Genomic DNA, 18,960 nt, shown 5'->3' on the forward strand with positions numbered 1-18,960 from the left:
CTCTTAAAGATTGCCAAGTAAACATACTCTGTGTGTCCCATATGTGTATCTTGTCGGAATAATCAATATTTAAATACATGCAATGTTAATTAAGAGTTATGCAAGAGTGGCATTATCGTCACGACAAGGACACTTGATGAAATATGAAAGCCAGAGGTGATTATTAATAAATGTGAGTATGATTACGATCAAGTATGGTTTTGTGTGAATGAAAGAGCAGACCCTGGCTTTGTAAATGCCTCAGCAACATCCCTGATATATCACTATGCATTTGTTCTATCTTGTGCTGAATAAACATCAATAGTGAAAGAAAAATAGAAAAATTCAATTTTAATCCTTTGGATTAGTAGGCAACTATTATTATTATTAAAAATATTAATATATTTCTAAATATGTGAAAAACATCACTAGAAACATGTGTTACACAATTTTAAGGTAATTGTTCTACCAAGTTGTTATCAGTCAAATACAATTAGTACTATATTGATCATGAATAGAGTCAATATAAATTGTTAATTTGTTGGTTTGTCTCTGGCTGAAGCAGGTAAATGAAGTCACCTTGTATATTGAGGGCTTTCACCTTCTGGACAGCAGCTGAATGTCATAAGCAATCGAATGTGAGCTCCTGTAAACATCACAGCAAGATCCAATTTAAAAAGTGTCTGACAAGTAAGACTTCCACTTTCACACCTACACACTGCTACCCACAACTGTGATTATTATTTTAAATCACAAAGATAATCATGCCAGTTGGATGGTGTTCAGAGCATTGCAAGTCAAACCTGGCAATAATATAGCGGCTAGAAGAATGTATATGCACATTATTGCAGGAATGTCTCCAACACCACATGGTGTTGCTCAATATTTTCAAATGGGGAGTGTCAATACATAAACATTCCTGTATAATACTAGGTTTGAACAATAATATAATAATATAATTGATATGCAAATGCTTTACTATTATAAGTGCTAGACGTATACAGGGCAAGGATACACCGCATAACAGTTTCAAGTCAATGTAATAATCAAAAGACCATTCTGAGGAAAAGTTTTTCAACAAATATAAATTAAATAAAGGGTCAATTGAATCATTACCACAACATAGGTAGGTAAATCATCTATGCGATTAATATAAAGGTTGTTAGGTGGTGGGGTGGGTCCGCCCCCTGGTGGAAATGTCGAGAAACAACACGCTTCATTTTCAGGCTGCTTCTTTTGGTTATGCCTCGGTCCTAATGTCTGTACACTATACATGCGTAAATGGAAACAGGTGGTTTATGATTTAAAGCTTGTCATTTCTTGTTGCATTCTTCAGTGCGTTGTTCAGCTAAAGGGTTTCACCTTTTCTCTGATGTATCCTCCACCACCAGAGGGCAGCAGAACAATAAGGTTGACATCCCGAACACAGTCAACTTTGTGTATGAAGAAGAAGAAAGTAGCCCAGGGTGGGTAGCTGCTCCAGAGTCCAGACATGTCAGACAACTGACAGGAATGGTAACTTGGCCGCAGTAGTTAGTGAGTTATCAAAAAGTTCCTGAAAGCTGAAAGTAAGAATTTTGGAGCACGACACATCACCAGGTGGCCTGTGTAGAGGGTTGACAACCCGGCATCTTGATTATCGTTGATATCTGATTAGCTAGCATTAGCTACTGGCTAGCTGTGGAGAGAAGTATCGTCAGTTTTCAGTCATGTCTTCGGCCGGGGACTTTGGAAACCCTTTAAGAAAGTTTAAACTGGTCTTTCTGGGGGAACAGAGTGGTAAGTGTGATGCTAACGTCGGATGTTGTTTGTATGTCGAATATGCGTAATGTTCTTAACACTAACACTAGAGTTTGGTGGGCGATTAACGTTAACCAGTTAGCTTAGCTAACATTAGCTGCGTATCATTACACTTGGCACAGTAAAAGTATTGCAACAGAGTAATTTGTTTCTAAAGGTATCCACCCTAGCTTTATGGGGTGCGTTTCGTTGCTTTTCCTGATAGGTTGAGTAATGTGTGTGGAAATTGACTTGTTGGCTAACTTCCGCTGTGAGCTGTAATAACATGCTATTAGCGGAGGCAGTGGCCGCTACTACGAAGTTAGAAGTATCAATTAAGTAGTGAAATACAGTGCTATTAGCTACTTTATATTCTATATGATAAAAACAGTGGTTGTATATTGTCTTTGCATTAATGTTACTTCCTAAGTAGAGGCTACACGCTAAGTGTGTTATATGTGATTTATTGTATCTGGTGCTGTGTTCCGAGGAATAATATCAATCTCAAAGTCCACAAATAATATGAGTATGATTACACAGTCAAATCAGTTTGACCACCCGAGGTGCTTTTCTGCTGAGGGGGATGAATCCCAATTACTGAACCTGCTCAGTGGCATTCCTACACTCTCCCTAGTCATTTTCCCTTTTTCCTGCATCTCTGAGTAACACAGGGTGTACTTGTACTGGAAGGGTTCTGTATAGTTCCATACTTAACAATCATGTGTCTGTTCTCAAAGGTTAAGGTGTTGGGTTGTTCATTATATATTCCAGCACTGTACTTCCACGTCTTTCTACTCTTTCCAAAGCTGTGTGTTAAGCATGCCAACACAAAGCACATAGTGGAAGCTGAACTTTGGGGTTTTATTTAGAATTGGGATGAACTGATTGAACTTGTTCTCCTCCTCCTGATACCGTTTCTGATATCTGAGCTTGGGTATCTGCTGATAGCAAGTACACATATAATCATGAGTTTAAAATCTGTGTACTTCACACCATAGGATTATTTCTGTCTGATGGATAAACCTGCTGAAATAAAACTGATATTGGTAACACTGAATTTGATGACAGTAATTAAGAAGCTATAGTTTATGTGGATTCATCATTTTGGTCTGACAATATCTATTTGGTTGAATAAGGTCAGTAAGTATTTCTTCAGGGATGTTGTCGCCTGGTTTATTACTCTCCCATCAAGATAAAACAGACTTGGTGTTTGTCAGACGTTGTGTGATCAGCTGTTGTTCCTTGTACACAGCAGTGTTGGCTTTGGCCATGTCATCATCACTTGAGGTGCAGTGTAACAGATAGTGTAACTCTAGCTCAGCAAAACAGTCTGAGGCTGGGGAGCTGAATGTGGGCGCTCATAGCAACAGTATCTATTTCTCTGTAGTGTTGTAAAAGTAAAGTTTTACAGGTGAAAATCAGCAAGGTTGAAGTAACTGTTATGAAACGGAGCCATGTTTAGAGAAGGTGGAAGAGTAAGCATAGACGTGGAGTACCTAACTACCTCATCAGTTAGGCCTTTAAAGAGCTAGGCAAAACCTTTTTTAGAAACTTAATAAATGGGGAGCCAGGTTTCCCAACCCTACTAGTCTCTCAACATTCCTCAACCCTTAAATGTCTCCTACAAAGGGCTGTGCACCACACCCTTTAATAATGGACCAGATCCCTCAGAGGGCAGCAGGAGTCTCATGACATGCTGTTCTCAGCTTCAGTCCAGTTAGAGGGTTCGTCATCTGTGGCTCGTGGACTGTACACAACTTTGATGTTAGTTCTTATTTCAACTCTGTTACCCACCAGTTCATTATAACCCCTCATTTATTTATGATATTTTCTTACATTTCAAATTGTCAGCAAAGTTGAACATCAGGCTGCACCTTACATAATGAGAGAGGCTCACGCTATATACTTTTCACTTAACCCCCCCTCCTTTATTATTATTATTATTATTTGAAACTGGCCTTCTCTCCCTAAAGTTATTATCATTTAGCGTTTCTGTTTTGGTCTTCAATGTTGTTTATTTTCAACAAGAACTAAATGAATAGTTGGTTAACCTGACCAAGTCGATTATCAGAGAAGTGTTCTGCAATCATTTAGGTTATTTGTTTGATCATTGTCAAGCAAGAAATTGCAGCATTTCAAATGTGAGCGTAATTATTTTCTGTGTTTTGTATAATTATAAATTCATTTGTTTTGGAATGTTTCGCATATAAGTAGAGTAATTTCAAGATCTCACATTGGGCTCTAAAAAATTAGAAGATAATGGATAGATGGATAATTAGTCAGTTATGGCGCATTTCCACTGCAGCGGGGTAGCCCCGTTTAAGTGTCCCTAAGCGTCCTCGCTCTGGCCTCGGGCTGCCTCGCTGGCCGTCCGAGGCCGTGGCGCATTTCCATTACAGTTTAGGACCTGGGGTAGCAACGCAGTGTAGGCGGGGCGATCGGCTTTGTTTTTGTTCACATTTCGAGTTGTTCCGTCGAGCTCCCGCTGGATTTGATCATCCCCAATGAGATGTAGGAACGTCGTCACCTCCTCGGTCGACCACGGTGTGCTTTTCTTATTAGACGTAGCCATTTTGTAGCTCATCCGTTTACAAAATGCTGTTTATAAAAATGCTGCAAGCTTGCTTCTAAATATATATGCAACGCTAGGGATGAACTCGCGCGCAATCTTGTGACGATTCTCTCTGACCAATCAGCAGTCGAGAGTGTTGACATCACTAGTTCAGCCCTGGCCCTGGTCTGAGGGAACCACGATTTTATGGGGCCGGAAAAAGAGGGAAAAAGTACCCGCTAGCCGGTACTAGGCTATATGGAAACGCCACCAAAAACTGGCCTGGCCGCTTGAGGACGCTTGAGGACGGTTAAGGACGCTTAAACGGGGCTACCCGCTGCAGTGGAAATGCGCCATTAGTCAAAGACTCGTAGCCCTACTTGCTTTAGCCACACATTATTTTAGCCATTCCAAATGAGAACTGTTTAAGCTACACAATAAAAGTGTAATCAGGGCATTTTCTTTGTTTCCGTTTGTCTTTCAGTGGGAAAGACTTCTCTGATCACCAGGTTCATGTATGACAGCTTCGACAACACTTACCAAGTGAGACCAACACCTCCACCTGATTTCATCACTCGTGAAAAGTTCATTCATCCCCAGACATTGATGAGTTGAAGAAGGTTATGCTTGTTTATTTACTACTTGTCATTAATTTTCAGGCCACAATAGGAATAGATTTCCTGTCGAAAACCATGTACCTTGAAGACCGAACAGTGAGTAAAACATTTTTAACAACTAGTGTTTGTTGCTATTCTATTTAACTATTTATTGCAGACGCCATTTTTCATAGTAGTTTAGTTTGGTTGTTTCTAACAAGCACACACAGCTTTTTTGCCTTCCAAGTGCACCCCCCCGCCCACACACACACACACTCAGATTGTCCTCCCTTCCTTTGTTTGTTTCTCCCCTCAGCACAAGTTTCTTCCTCTCCTTCCTACCTCTCCATCTATTCTCCTCATTCCTGTTTTGAAATCGAACACCTTACTTGATCAAAGGAGGAGGGTTGATGACAAGTGAAGGCTGATTATTTAGTTATCCCCCCCACACACACACACACACTGGGCCCAGACAGCTTGCTAACTCTGTCGGTCACTTCCTCCCATCTGACTTCATTCAGTTTTCTTTCTATTTGCTTGTTGTCACCATAACGTACCTTATTTCTGACATCGGTTTTGTCTCGTTTTATTTTCATCCCTTTTTGTTTTGTTTCTTTGTTTTTCTCTTCTTCTGTTTCTCCCTCATCCCCTTCCTGCCCCCCCCCTCAGATCAGGTTGCAGTTGTGGGACACGGCGGGGCAGGAGAGGTTTCGTAGCCTGATCCCGAGTTACATCAGAGACTCAGCTGCTGCAGTCGTAGTGTACGACATCACAAGTACGTGGATTACCTGTGCACGTTATATAAACATGCCACATTAGCCTCATGCTCTGTCTCATTGAAAGGTCCCCTATTATACTGATTTTCATCAATATATTATAGCTCTCAGATATATATACAAAACATGTCTCTGAAGGGTTTGGCTCAAAATACCAAACAGATTATGCATTGTAGCATTACCCACAATCCCCTCTGTTTCAGCCCTGTTTCAAAAGTGATGATTCTCTGTCTGTTACTTTAGATGAAAATAAGGAGCCCCTCCCCACGCCCCTCTGAGAGATATTTGGTTAAAAAGAACACAATGGTGCTCTAGGAGGAGATTCAGGTGATAAGGGGGGGGGGTGTTACACAATGGTTACACAAGCCAACAAATCGTTATGACATCATAAAGTGGCCTAAATCTGATCAGGTTTTTATAGAAATGGATCAGGACAAAAAGTGAGTGAATCTTTTTTCCTGAAAGTTTCAGAATCTCTTTCCACAGAGGGGACACATGGTGATGTATTAAAGACATGAACAAGTGGATTTTGCATAATAGGTGACCTTTAACACATTACAGTCCTTTAATTCAAATAATAGACATCAGACTTGGTGAAGATGTGCAGGACATGTAATTCCTCTTCCTTCCCGTCACAAACCGTTCTCACATCCCCTGAATACTGATGCCCCGCTGTCTTTTCCTCTCCCCACTTTCTTTCAGACGTCAACTCCTTCCAGCAAACCACAAAATGGATTGATGATGTGAGGACGGAGAGAGGAAGTGATGTCATTATCATGTTGGTGGGAAACAAGACAGACCTTGCAGACAAAAGGTAATCTGCTCTTCCTTCCTCCTGCCTCTGTAAGTGGCTCCTCTCCATTTAGAGCATACTAATGAAGTCATTGATCGGTGCTGCTGGCTGTCGACACTCAGGCAGAGCAGGTTATCTCTGCCCTTCGTGGATGTCAAAGCACCCCATTGACTTTTTTTACACTTTGTTTCAAACTACATTGTTTGAAGATATTGATTATTTAACAAATCAACCTCATAAAGAAATTGATAGTTGTCCGCTGTGATGTTTGATATTATTTGATCTGGAAGACCCTGTGCTGTGATCTTCTCAATCCACCTGATTAATGAAGTCAGCTGTACCATGTTTTCTCTGCATCTCCTAACCCCCTTTATCTACCGCAGGCAAGTATCTATTGAAGAGGGTGAGCGGAAAGCCAAAGAGCTAAATGTGATGTTTATTGAGACTAGTGCGAAAGCGGGCTACAACGTAAAGCAGGTGAGAGTGTGTGTGAGTCGTGCTCTGTACTCCTGATGCCCAAGCTGCTGCCTGCGCTCCACAACTAAAGATCGCCGGACCAAATCAAGGTCAGAGCTTCAGGCAGGGTTGGATTTTAAATCTAATATCTATAAAGAGTTATTCTGGATTTATTTAGCCGTCTTTTGGTCTAGATCCCAGGTGGCAGCAGCATCGGGAAGGGGCACGACTTGTTATTCCACTGCAACCTATTCACACTCTGTATTTTCTTTCCCCTTGTGTGTTTGTGTTGTTGTCTGTGGCGATATGTGTGTGTGTGTGTGTGTGTTGTGACTCATCGCAGACAGATAACCACAGAGGAGGGAGAGCAGAGAGCGAAAGAGATGAATGTTCTGTTTATTGAAACGAGTGCAAAGACAGGCTACAATGCCAAGCAGGTAGAGCGTGTGCACCTTCTCGTGTGTGTGGGCTCATAGTGCTCATTCTCTCTTCTGGTTGGCTTCTGTTTCACACACCCATGTGTGCATTAAGGTGTGCTTCAAATGTCGGCTTGCTCTGGTTGAAAGTGAGGTGTGTGGATTTGTTTTTGAAGCTCTCTCCCACCTGAAAGAAGTCATTATTTTTGATTGGCAAACCTTTGGTCGTGCAGGTGGGTCGGGGTCTGCAAACCAAAACGCTCATTAGCACATTAGCAGTATTTGAATTGCATGTGTATGAAGTGTAGTTCTATGTGATGTTCTTTAGTGCGGGGGTCCCTTTTTAAAACTCATAAATCACTTTAAATGTACGGAGCTCCATCAATGAATGTTAAAGTAAGGCACCAATCCACAGAAATATAGCCTTGCCGTTTGCTGCTAAATTACAAATCTAATTTGGTGAAAGCTCTGGTGGCCGTCTTCCTCTGTGCGAGCTTCAAGCTAAATCATGTAATGGGAATGCGCTATCTTTCCTTCATCTTGTGCGTTTGTCCTGATGTGAGTCTACTTCCTGCTCTGACAGAACACATCTGGTTGTCTCTCCTTGCAGCTCTTCCGTCGCGTGGCAGCCGCCCTCCCCGGCATGGACACCACACAGGACAAGAGCCGAGAGGAGAGTATCCTTTGTGTGCGTGTCAGTGTCAGAGGGTCTCTAATGTTGTGTCATATGGATAGCCCCTGCCAGAGGGAGAATGTAACTCAGCACTGTGACAGACAGATGTTGTTTGACCTTTGGGTCTCTTTTTGATTTATTTGACCAGTGAGGACACGTATTGTGCTCCAACAGAGAAATACTCACCACCTCTAGGCTGCAGTTAGGACTGTACCACATAGTTTGCTCAGCATCCTTTATAACATTGACTTCCGTTTATTCAATCTTCTTACCTGGTATCCCTGCACAGTTACAGATACAGACTAATATTAGTTGTCGATTTTGATTCTGGCACTGACTTCGTAGTATTGTTTCTTACTCGTGCGTTCCAAACATTTCCAATAACTCGAGCATTGTGAAGTCCAACGGTCAACATATTTGAAGATACCGATGTGACCATTTCCAAAGTTTACCCCAGGTTTTTAGGAAATAACCTGCTTTTCCATGAATTCCAAAAGTTATAATTATAAAGAAAATTGGTTAGTTTAGAAAAGAATAGCTATAGAAGCTTTCAATGTTAAAAAGATAAACTACCTTAATTATAGCCCTAACTCCCCGGTTAAATGTCACATGAGAGGAACATCAAACATGATTTATTTTCTCTAGAATGGAATCTGATTTGAAATGCAGTGTGGAATGTTCCCTAAAACTCAGCTCGCACAGTGGCTGTTTGGTTTGTATGGAAAACATATTTAACTTATTCAAGCCTGGCATGTCCTGCAGTAGAAAACAAATGATATAGCATTTTTATATATAACACATTTTAAACAATAACTTAAGCATGGACAGCAGTTGTGGAGTTTAGTTTATTCGTGAACATTTTCCAGTTGTTTTATTCCAGTTCTGTGACGTTCCCTAACTCCTAAACCCTTCAGTGATTGACATTAAACTAAAGGAGCAACCGGAGCTACCGGCCAGCGAAGGCGGCTGTTCCTGCTAATGCCGGCTTATGTCATAATGACATAAAGCTAAATATTTCTCTTACCTGCTTTTTTTTCAATAATTTGTGTGTCTGTACCCTAAACTGCACCGCCTGTTCCCCAGCCTAAGAGAGAACACTACAGCCGTTACTCTGTGGAAAGCTGTTTTGGATGTGGATGCTCTGAAAGTCATACATCTCTTACATTGAATATTTGCACTGTAACACACATGTTGAAACGGTATCCACAGCTGTTGCCTGTCATTTCAAACAGACCGAGATGGGGGGCTTAAGAGTAATGAGTGTCTAAAGATGACCTTTTGAACCAAACTGAAAGAAGGAACACGTGTGTTTATGCATTAAAGTATCTGATCAAGATTGAGAATATTGTTCAACATTTTTAAATATTGCTTTAAGTTTAATAAGCACAACAATAACACTGTTCTTTTTGTTGTTTCAATGTCTGGACACGGTCACACACCAGCACAAACACACTAACTCTAAGAGCAACACTATAACTACGTCATCCCCATTACCGTCCTTCCTCTCTTCCCACACTTGTCCCTTGAGATTGGTTATTTTTACCCTGGCTTCCATTTTATATTACCTTTTTATTTGAATAGATCTCTAATTATTTTTTCTAAAGACTACAGCTATCATAGATTAAAACTACTGCTTTAAAGATAGTGCTTGAGAAGTGTTTTCTCATATATTATAAGAGTCATAATCATGAAAACCCACTGTAAACATTTAGATATATATGCCTTTTGGAGTTTAATTGTAGAGGGCTTCCTTGGTTTTTGGGTTAAACTAGTTTGGTATGAGGTTTTATGAACACTTTAAATACTTGTTTTTTTGTTTTATTCTGTTGGCATTGATCTTTTGTTAATGATTATTCTACATGTGTATTTAATCCACAATGACTTTATTTATTTGTATTGGATTCATGTTTCTTTTTTTTATGGCTGTTAATATCTACACTTCTGGTGAATCACTAATGAATTATGTATCCGTCTGAAACACCTTGTGAAAATCAGCAGAGAGCTAGATGGCAATTTGATCTTACTGATAATACAGTGCAATTGTTGTGTGGACTTATGGAGGAGAGTCTGGTATGTATAGCAAAGTAGTCCTTAACGTTTGTGTCTGGAATGATTTTAAATGAAAGAATAAAAAATACACTTGTCAATGTGGCTGGAATTTTTCAATGTCCAAGCTTTAATATTTTCCTTGAACCATTTGTTACACTTGAATTAGGCATTAAGCTGGTAATTAAAATAGTAATAATACAATATATTGTTCTCCCTACTCGAATGCCCCACACATATCACAAATATTTAAAGGAAAAGAAAAAAATTGCACAGACAAAACGAACACTATGCATTTTAATAGTAGGCTACCTTTATTATACAACTGATAACGTGCCAATGACGGTTTTGTGCCATGAAATAATTGTGGCTGTGATAATGTTTGAACCTGATCTGACAGCTCTAAATCTAAATTACAAATCAAAGATAAAAGAGTATTGTTGATCTGCAGATCGTCAGCAGTGGCAGCAAAGTGTTAAGCGCAGGAACAGAACAGCAGAGTCTGTTATTAAGAGCAAGGCCTGAACAGTGTTGCTCCCTCATGAGAACTGAAGGCCTGACAGTAATAAGCTGTCCTGCAGGAGCAGAATGCTGGACCTGGACTAATTGGCACTAATAGGCTTATTTCACAGGAGACATTTTGACCTGGCAGGAAAAGCCCATGTGGCTACGACTCCAAAGTATGCCATGCCACTGAGCCAGCATTATCAACAACATATTAACTTAATAACTGCTCCATCAAACACAATGCTGCTGTTTTTCATGCCTAAATGTGTGGTTTGACAAACGTAATCATGGGGAGGCTATTTCATTTAGGGATGTATGAGGCCATATATAGCCACCTGTTGTTCCCTATTGCAAAGCATGCTATATTGGGCCCCAACTTTAGTTTCACATAATCTGATAAACTACCAATTTCAATTAGAATTAGGAAAATTAAACTTAAATATGAAGTATTTTTGCCTCAATGTCTTGTGGCCCTGTGTTTTGGAGGGATCCTGTGTCAAAGTGGTAGTAGTAAGGCTGACATTTTCCAGAATAAAATTAATGTTACTGTCTGTAATTGGGTGAATTATACCCCTATGAAATCCAAAATTAGATTAATCCTGATCATTGGTCATCACAAAACAAATGAAAGGAATTAAATCAAATAAAATGTATTTGTATAGCCGTTTTAATAGCTTAAGCTTACAGGCAACTGAGACGCTGAAAATAATAACTATAGGCTACTTCTGTTTTACAACATCCTACGAAAAGACACCAAATTAGAATTTTATGATGCTTTTTCTTACATGAACACATTCAAATGTTGTCCGTTTCTCAGATTGAACAACGTGTGCAGCGGATCCTTGTTCGTGATTGGCTGAGCCGTTTTTGCAAGTCACGCGAGAGTTTACCGGGAATCTGTTACCCTGGAAACCAAGCGTAACAACCGCTGCACTGAGTATTTATTATATCAAACCTTTGTTTTTTAACACCAACGCTGCATATTGAGCTGTCCTTTGATTATTTTAGACTTAATTTAAAGTATTGAATTCCATAATGGGTAGCGAATACTACGAGACTCTGGAAATAAACAGAAATGCAACAGATGCAGATATAAAGAAGGCGTACGTGTTTGTTTCCGGAAGTTGCTTTACAGACGTTAACAATTTAAGTTGTATGTGTTTATTGTCAACGTTTTGCTTTTTTTATTACTAGATTTCGAGGACTGGCATTGAAGTTTCATCCGAGCAGAAACAGAGAAAAAGGAAGCAGTGAGACGTTCCTTCAGCTGGGTGAAGCCTACGATGTGCTGAGCGACCGTAAGTAAAGTTGAAATATAAACCAACACATTTATGGTATGTTGGTTACACTACAGACTGAGACTACACTAAAAATTAAGAAAAAAAAGGTGAATATATCTGGTGTATAATATTCTATCTTTACTTTTAGGCTATATAGTGTGGTTCTAACAATGTCACTTCACACTTTAATATTCCTACTGGTTATACTTCAACACTTATTGTCAAGAAATACCAATTTGAATCATTTTACAGATTTTTTATTGTGTAAAATATTCAATAGCTTCACTTTTGTAATGCTACACAAATCCCTATAATTAAGTGCTTTTGAAAACCTTTTATAAAGTTACCATATTTTAACCAATATGTGCTGCAGTGTGTGTCTATGAAAATAAAGATGTTGTCTGTGACAGCTCGGAAAAAGGCAACCTATGACAAGTTTGGTGAGGAGGGTCTCAAAGGGGGCATCCCACCTGAGTTTGGCTGCAGCGGGGCTTGGTCATCTAAATATGCCTACCATGGGAACCCAGGCAAAACCTTCAAGGAGTTTTTTGGAGGCGACAACCCATTTGCAGGTGCGAAAATCAGACCATATGGTGAATGTTCTTATTCAAATATCATATCAATTACATTACACTTCTTTCGTTAGACTTCTTTACAAACGATGAACCACTTCAGTTTGGCGGCCTGCGATCAGTAGCGTTGAAGACACAAGACTCTCACATCGAGAGAGACATGCATCTGTCCCTGGATGACCTCTACCACGGCTGCACAAAAAAGATAAAGATATCTCGCAGGGTAAGAGCTTCTGTGCGTGAGAGACTATCTATTGTCATTCCACAGCTATTTCAAATATAAATGAATGTTCTATTCATTTGTTTAACAGGTTATGAATGAAGATGGATGCACTTCCAGTATCAAAGACAAGATCCTGACTATTGATGTGAGGCCTGGATGGAAAGAAGGCATGAGGATCATTTTTGCTAAAGAAGGAGATCAGGTAATATAACAATACACGCATTGACACGAATACAGTTGTAATGATGGTCACTGAAAAGCCATTCAGTATGTCTTTTCCTTATTCAAATGTTTTTTCACAATACGTGTTTCGATCATGTGTTTGCTTGTGACCGGTCAACGCTGATTTACGAGGTATTGCAACTTCATTACATAGCTTTTGCTGTGCGGCAGGCTTTAGAGGAAAGCCCTGCAAGTGACCACTGCGCCAACATGTATCATTTTATATGAAAAATAAATAACGTGTACGCAAATCTGAGAAAAAGGGTTTCGTTTGGGGAGGGGGTTTCATCAGGGTCTCACACATTTTTGCAGTAACCTTATTGGTGCCACTTTAGTGAAACTGTGTATTTGAATATGATACGAATAAAGAATAGTGAGATAAGTATGTGTTTGTAACTTATTGGGATATATAGATCAAACATAAAAGCATTATTCGTTTGCTTTGTAGTGAATGTATTCTTCTAGAAAGTTTGGATGCTTATTGACATGTTTGATGAATATGTGTTTAAGATGATACTGATGAATGGAAACTTGCTCAAGCTGTTGACCACAGAATGCGTGACTGACAGCTTTGAATCATGGGAAGTTAACAGTGGCAGTTATGGTTAAATATGAATGGGCAAGATTTAGAGTGCATAATAACTCAGTTGTGGGGTTATGATATCCACTAGATCTGTTTCATTGCCGCCAGTAGGTGGCGTCATTGATCTCTTTGCATATATGAATAAAAGCCACATAATACAGGGACTCATTCTTGCTCTTACGCTGCCTTACCTTTTCTGTTTTGCTAGATATGATTTGATTACATTTGGTCCAAATAAATTATGTGTAAAAATCTTTTGTGTAACAGATAGTAACTGTATTTTAGGGAAAGAGCCTGATATGCATGGTAATCAGTTTGCTGTATTTTACCCTTAGGGACCAAACAGCATCCCTGCTGATATCGTGTTCATAGTGCGACAGAAGAGCCATCTTCTGTTTGTGAGACAACACAATGACCTCATCTACAAGGCCCAGATCACCCTGGAGATGGTGAGTCATGTAAATAATCATTTTCAGCATGAGTCATACTTAAGATCAAGTCAAATAAACACTGGACCTTTTCCCACAGGCCTTAACTGGGTTCTCTGTGGATGTGGAGACTCTAGACAGCAGGCTAATTACTATTCCCATCAATGACATTGTACAGTAAGTAGCACTAAATAACATTCATCAGTCTGTATTTTGTTACCATATTGATGGCTGAATGAATGAAAACAGGGAAGATGATTGTAAGAAATTCAAGCACTTTATATAAACTCAAACAGAGAGGTTTTTGAAGGATATGTGGTTTGTGCGTCATGTGCATAAATAACCATCTTCCTTTCTCTGATTTTATTTCATACACATCAGCCCTTCGTACAACAAAGTGGTGAGTGGAGAGGGAATGCCTCGGTCCCAGGATCCTTCTCAGAGAGGGAACCTCATCATTACTTTTGAAATCCAGTTTCCTGAGAAGCTCTCCGCCGAGAGGAAGCACCTGATCAGACGAGCTCTAACTTTGAAAGACTGATCCTATTCTAGTACATGTGTTGCTATGCTGTGTCTGATAAAAGTGGTCATAAGAGAGAGAAGTATCAAGTATAAGTATCATCATTTGTACAACACTTCAGGTTGAAATATGCACTTGGAGGCAACAAAAAGTAAAAAACCGTGTAGACAACACAGCTGTGCAATAACATCTGACAGACAATAACGGTTACACTCGAGTGGTGTAGTTGTGATTCGCTGCCATCATGGCTCGCTTCAGCTGCTCGTACGTCACAAACATCACCACGTTCCAGGAGCCAAGGCGTAAGAAAGATGGCATGAACCTCAAGAGAAAAAATAAAAACAACATTATTGATTGCAATAAGAATAGCTGTTCAGTTAACAACCACTTTTCTTTCCTCCTTCCTTCATAAACGCTTGATTTAGATCCTCATTAATCCTCTCAATATTGACCTCGCAGTCAGAGCATACCCCTTGTAAAAAGCACGTGGTCCCTCTTTGCTCATCATGGCAGCAGCACACTTGAGGACGCTGTGGTAGTGGCCGGGTGGAGAGTTCATATATCTTGTTTTGACCACATCAACTGGAGAGGCAATCACTGTTGTGCACAGTCCTGCTCCGAAGGCCGATACAAAGTGGCAGGGCAGATTATCTGAGGAGAAGAGAAGACTGAACGTTACCTCTCCATACAGAAGAACAATGGAGCATTATGTTGTACGTCAGGATGTACTGCAGTCTTTGTTTAACCTGTGAGCGGAGTGGACTTAAGGAGTGTGTCCTTGATGTAATCGTACGTCACCAGTTCAGTGCAGTTCACAATTGCATTTCGAGCAATGTTTGGAGCTGTACCTGTGTGAGAGAATAGAAAAGATTTATCGTCAGAGACAAAAGGTCATGGTTTAAAATGATCTTTTTAAAAAAGGCACAATGCTAATAGGGGTCTCATGATTTAAAAAAAAAAGGTGTCAATGACGTTGTGAAGTAGTGTGGGATCATTGATAGTCGTTTTACAAATTGACTTCATTGCAATCAGTTAGAATTCTTTCATTGTTCATTGTCAAGGAGTTTTTTTTAAATCAGGAGACACATTTACCTTAGAGGTTTCCTTAGCTCCAAAACAAAAGGACCCGATGATTGAATCAGTAATATACACTGAATACAAGTCTCACCTTAAAAATCACTGTTTCCTCCACTAAGCTCATCAGATTTAGGAGGTTCTGCGACCCAACCGTTAACCTTTGCTCAGGTTGTTTTTCTGATAACTAACTCAAATCCTTCAAAATAGTAGGAATGATCAGGATTTTTTTTTAAAAGCACCTTAAATTTCAGGCTTTAAACCGAAAAAAAGTCAAAATATAAACAGATGCTGGCAGAGATGGAGTAGTAGCCAATGCAGAGAATGAGAATAAAGTGTGCTGTTACTTTAAATATTTAAAAATAATAATTCAAGGTCATAAAAGAACACATCTAAAAAAAAAAAAAATAGGTAACACAAGTCTAGTCCTTTTTGTACAATTCGATGCAGATTTCTTACATCTTTTATCTGTAAATTCAAGCTACTGTACCTTTCCACAGACCACGAATACCTTCTTCCTTAGCAATGGTCTTGTAAGCATCAATGGTGCCACAGTAGCGCCTGGCCTGCCCAGCAGACCTGGCCTGAGCCTGGAAGCGAACCTTCACCACATCTGTAGGCTGAGCTAAAGCAACTGCCATGGCACCAGTGGTACATCCTGCCAGCAGCCGACTGCCGATACCCACATCTGGAGCAGAGGGGAGATAGGGGTCAGGCCTGATTGTTGCAGGAATTTATTAACTAGATAAATATGTTCATAGATACTCACGATCAGAGCCTTTAGTGTAGAACTGTTTAACAGAGTCGTAGAGACCAATGCGGACAGAGGCAAAGCTCATCTGCCTCTGGAGTCCTGCCACCAGTCCACTGTAAAGGCTCCGGGGCCCCTCTGTACGCACCATGGTGGTGATGGTGCCAAACACCCCCCGATACCTCACTGCAGACTCCTTCCCTGCTGAGGCCTCCCCTTGTATCTGTGAGGGATAAACAGTACCGAGAGGTGAGATTAAGAAGAAACAATAAGGGACTTTTACACAATATTTGCAAACTCACACGCATTATGAGAATTTCACGTGTTGATGGGAAGAAAAGAAGCTTACCTGCAGCCGCACTTTGGCTGTGTCCAGAGGGAAGGTGAGCAGGTCAGCGAAGCATCCTGCAGTTCCTGCTCCCACAAACTTCACAGCTGCCGATGGAGGCACATCTGCAGGTCCAAATCCAACCATTTTCCAGAATGATTGCAATCAATATGAAGAGGGACCTACTGTATTAATGCTGATAGGACAAGGATAAGAGAAACACATTCCATTTAAATGATTATTTAGTGAAGGAATGCCCACAGCTGGCTTGTTACAGCTCCATTAAGCAAAACAATAGCTAAAGTTGAGCAGTTGTTGATGTTAAAAGGAAAGAAAGCTGTTCAGTACATTATGTGCAGACAACATGCTGACCTCACATGAGCTAAAAATATAGTACACCTAATTTTCCACTCTCAATTTGGATGTGTCTTACCTTTAATGGAGCTGTCTGGACATTAGAGATCAGGATTCTCTAAAGGTGTCCCTCTGGCTGAACGTTGTCCCAGCTTTAAATAGGTTTCCTTGTTTTTCCATAGAAGGTTTTTCAGAAGTGTTGAGCCTTAAAATCATACTCCAAATCCTGGATTGAACACAAATGAGGTAAAATAGAAAACAAAAGCAGGGGGAACAGTATTAAGAACAACATATTTGGTCAGGAAATATATTTTACCTTGATTTGAATTGAGAAAGTTGGAATCCCTGGTGAAATCCCTGGTAAAATGCCTCTCCAAGTGACAATAGCAAAATGAAACCGTGAAACAAGCAGTAGTGTGCACACAAGAGCCGCCCCCTTAAATACTGCCTTGTTCCTGTTACATCATGACATGTGTTTTTCCCAAGGCCCCACCCCCAGCACATCTACTTTATAGGAGCTGCCTGCTGGTCAAATGGATGGAGGACTATAAACCTGCCTGAGTGACAAACAGCCTGAGGGTGTTTTTGTCTTAAAGTGTATATGTTAATACCTATTTTTATTTATTCCTCCCATTTTGTGTCCACATACTAGCAACAACACAACAATAATAAAAAAAGCAAAGTTGGAATTGATTGGACGACCTCAATATGTTGAGAATATTTTTGCCAAAATAAAATGTTGCTGTCACGATCTGTCTGTGTTGTGTTTTGTCTTGTTTAGATCTGTCTTTGATTTCCTGTGTGTGTGTGTTCCCTCCTACCTGTTTACTTGATTGTGTTCACCTGTTGCCCCTGTGTTTTCTCCTCCCTCCTCACCTGTCTCTTGTTTCGTTGATTAGTCTTGTGTGTATTTAAGTTCTGTTTTTGCTGTCTGTCATTGTCGGTTCGTCGTTTGTCTGTGACTGTGTTCACCGGGGAGTGTCCACAGTTGCATTGGAAAATGGATAGACCTACTAGAATTCAAGATAAGTCAGTTATCTGTGTGAAGGCCTGCACATCATAGTACAGAGAGCACAGAGAGAGGGTAAAAGCTGAGTCATGCTGAAAACACAAGAACACACAGAACAACAAATTGGATCCTTATGTTGAGACCATTTAACATCCAACCACAGCTTCTTCTGTTTAAAACGTGATCCGTGACCAGTGGTTCCTGCAATGATTGACGATTGAAAACTACTTCTAATGTACAGTGATCAAAATACAGTGTTATGTTTATCGAAGTGTTTTTATTAATCCACATCTAACAGGGCTCTGTAAAGCAATACAACACTCTGTTATTAGTTAAAAGGTAGTTGACATTTTAAAAGAAAATTGTCATAATAAATGGACTGCAAATGGAAATGCTATGAATGTTTTTCCATTGATAAGAAACACAAGATATGAATTACTGAAAATAAACATTCTTAGGCTAAGCGTCAACCATTTTATCTGACAATATGTTAATATAATACATTTGAAATATCTTTGATTGCAGGCCAATAGGCCAAAACACTGAGTCTATGTATTTCTTAATGTATTTTAGCCATTCAAAGTACCATCGACATTTCTTATTCTTATTCTTATTTTTTCTTTTTACATCTAAAAAGTAATTATTCGTCATTTCATTCACAATTTTCAGGTGATTCATGTTCAATCGCGCCTTCATGATTGAAATCTTGATTTGTTCTCTTGGAGCTATAATCAAAATTCTACAATAAACCTTTTTTGTGATAGTTACAGCCAGTTTTACCTTTGACGTTTGATGTTACGACTACTGTTTGGTTCCTTCACATCATTTCTAGTAATTGAACGTCACATGTATTGTTTAATATTGGTGTGTGTGGGTACATGTTGTACTATCATACCTCTATCTGAATGTCAGAATAAAATTGTATTAGATTTGCTTGAAAAACAAAAAAAATGCTACCTGCTGTCTTTCCCAAATCAGAAAAAAAAACGTCATTATGAATAAAGTATTGTAATGGTGGATAAACTGGATTCCCCATCTTTACTC

The 18,960-nt window shown here is 39.7% G+C and overlaps 3 protein-coding genes across 4 annotated transcripts; 2 read left to right on the top strand and 1 right to left on the bottom strand.

The window, feature by feature from the left end:
- Nucleotides 1-1,417: 1,417 nt before the first annotated feature.
- LOC117538477 (ras-related protein Rab-6A) lies at nucleotides 1,418-10,170 on the top strand. Of its 2 annotated transcripts, none has more exons than XM_034204208.1 (8): nucleotides 1,418-1,758; nucleotides 4,794-4,852; nucleotides 4,969-5,022; nucleotides 5,575-5,680; nucleotides 6,384-6,495; nucleotides 7,274-7,367; nucleotides 7,957-8,023; nucleotides 8,934-10,170. In XM_034204208.1, the coding sequence occupies exons 1-8, from the start codon at nucleotides 1,689-1,691 to the stop codon at nucleotides 8,996-8,998; spliced, it is 627 nt and encodes a 208-aa protein (XP_034060099.1). In that variant the 5' UTR covers nucleotides 1,418-1,688; the 3' UTR covers nucleotides 8,999-10,170. The 2 variants fall into 2 exon arrangements, with proteins under 2 accessions (XP_034060099.1, XP_034060098.1); XM_034204207.1 differs by lacking the exon at nucleotides 7,274-7,367 and adding an exon at nucleotides 6,858-6,951 and having other exon boundaries at nucleotides 1,421-1,758.
- A 756-nt stretch (nucleotides 10,171-10,926) lies between these two features.
- Nucleotides 10,927-17,655, top strand: dnajb13 (DnaJ heat shock protein family (Hsp40) member B13). Its single transcript, XM_034204196.1, has 8 exons — nucleotides 10,927-11,675; nucleotides 11,767-11,870; nucleotides 12,263-12,424; nucleotides 12,499-12,647; nucleotides 12,736-12,849; nucleotides 13,788-13,901; nucleotides 13,981-14,057; nucleotides 14,262-17,655. The coding sequence occupies exons 1-8, from the start codon at nucleotides 11,608-11,610 to the stop codon at nucleotides 14,419-14,421; spliced, it is 948 nt and encodes a 315-aa protein (XP_034060087.1). The 5' UTR covers nucleotides 10,927-11,607; the 3' UTR covers nucleotides 14,422-17,655.
- On the bottom strand, nucleotides 14,139-17,133 carry ucp2 (uncoupling protein 2). Its single transcript, XM_034204197.1, has 7 exons — nucleotides 16,987-17,133; nucleotides 16,575-16,749; nucleotides 16,244-16,448; nucleotides 15,965-16,162; nucleotides 15,147-15,248; nucleotides 14,871-15,051; nucleotides 14,139-14,722 (listed from the first exon to the last, which is right to left on the bottom strand). The coding sequence occupies exons 2-7, from the start codon at nucleotides 16,698-16,700 to the stop codon at nucleotides 14,608-14,610; spliced, it is 927 nt and encodes a 308-aa protein (XP_034060088.1). The 5' UTR covers nucleotides 16,701-16,749; nucleotides 16,987-17,133; the 3' UTR covers nucleotides 14,139-14,607.
- Nucleotides 17,656-18,960: the final 1,305 nt, after the last annotated feature.

Source organism: Gymnodraco acuticeps, unplaced genomic scaffold (assembly GCF_902827175.1).
Source record: "Gymnodraco acuticeps unplaced genomic scaffold, fGymAcu1.1, whole genome shotgun sequence".
Taxonomy (NCBI): domain Eukaryota; kingdom Metazoa; phylum Chordata; class Actinopteri; order Perciformes; family Bathydraconidae; genus Gymnodraco; species Gymnodraco acuticeps.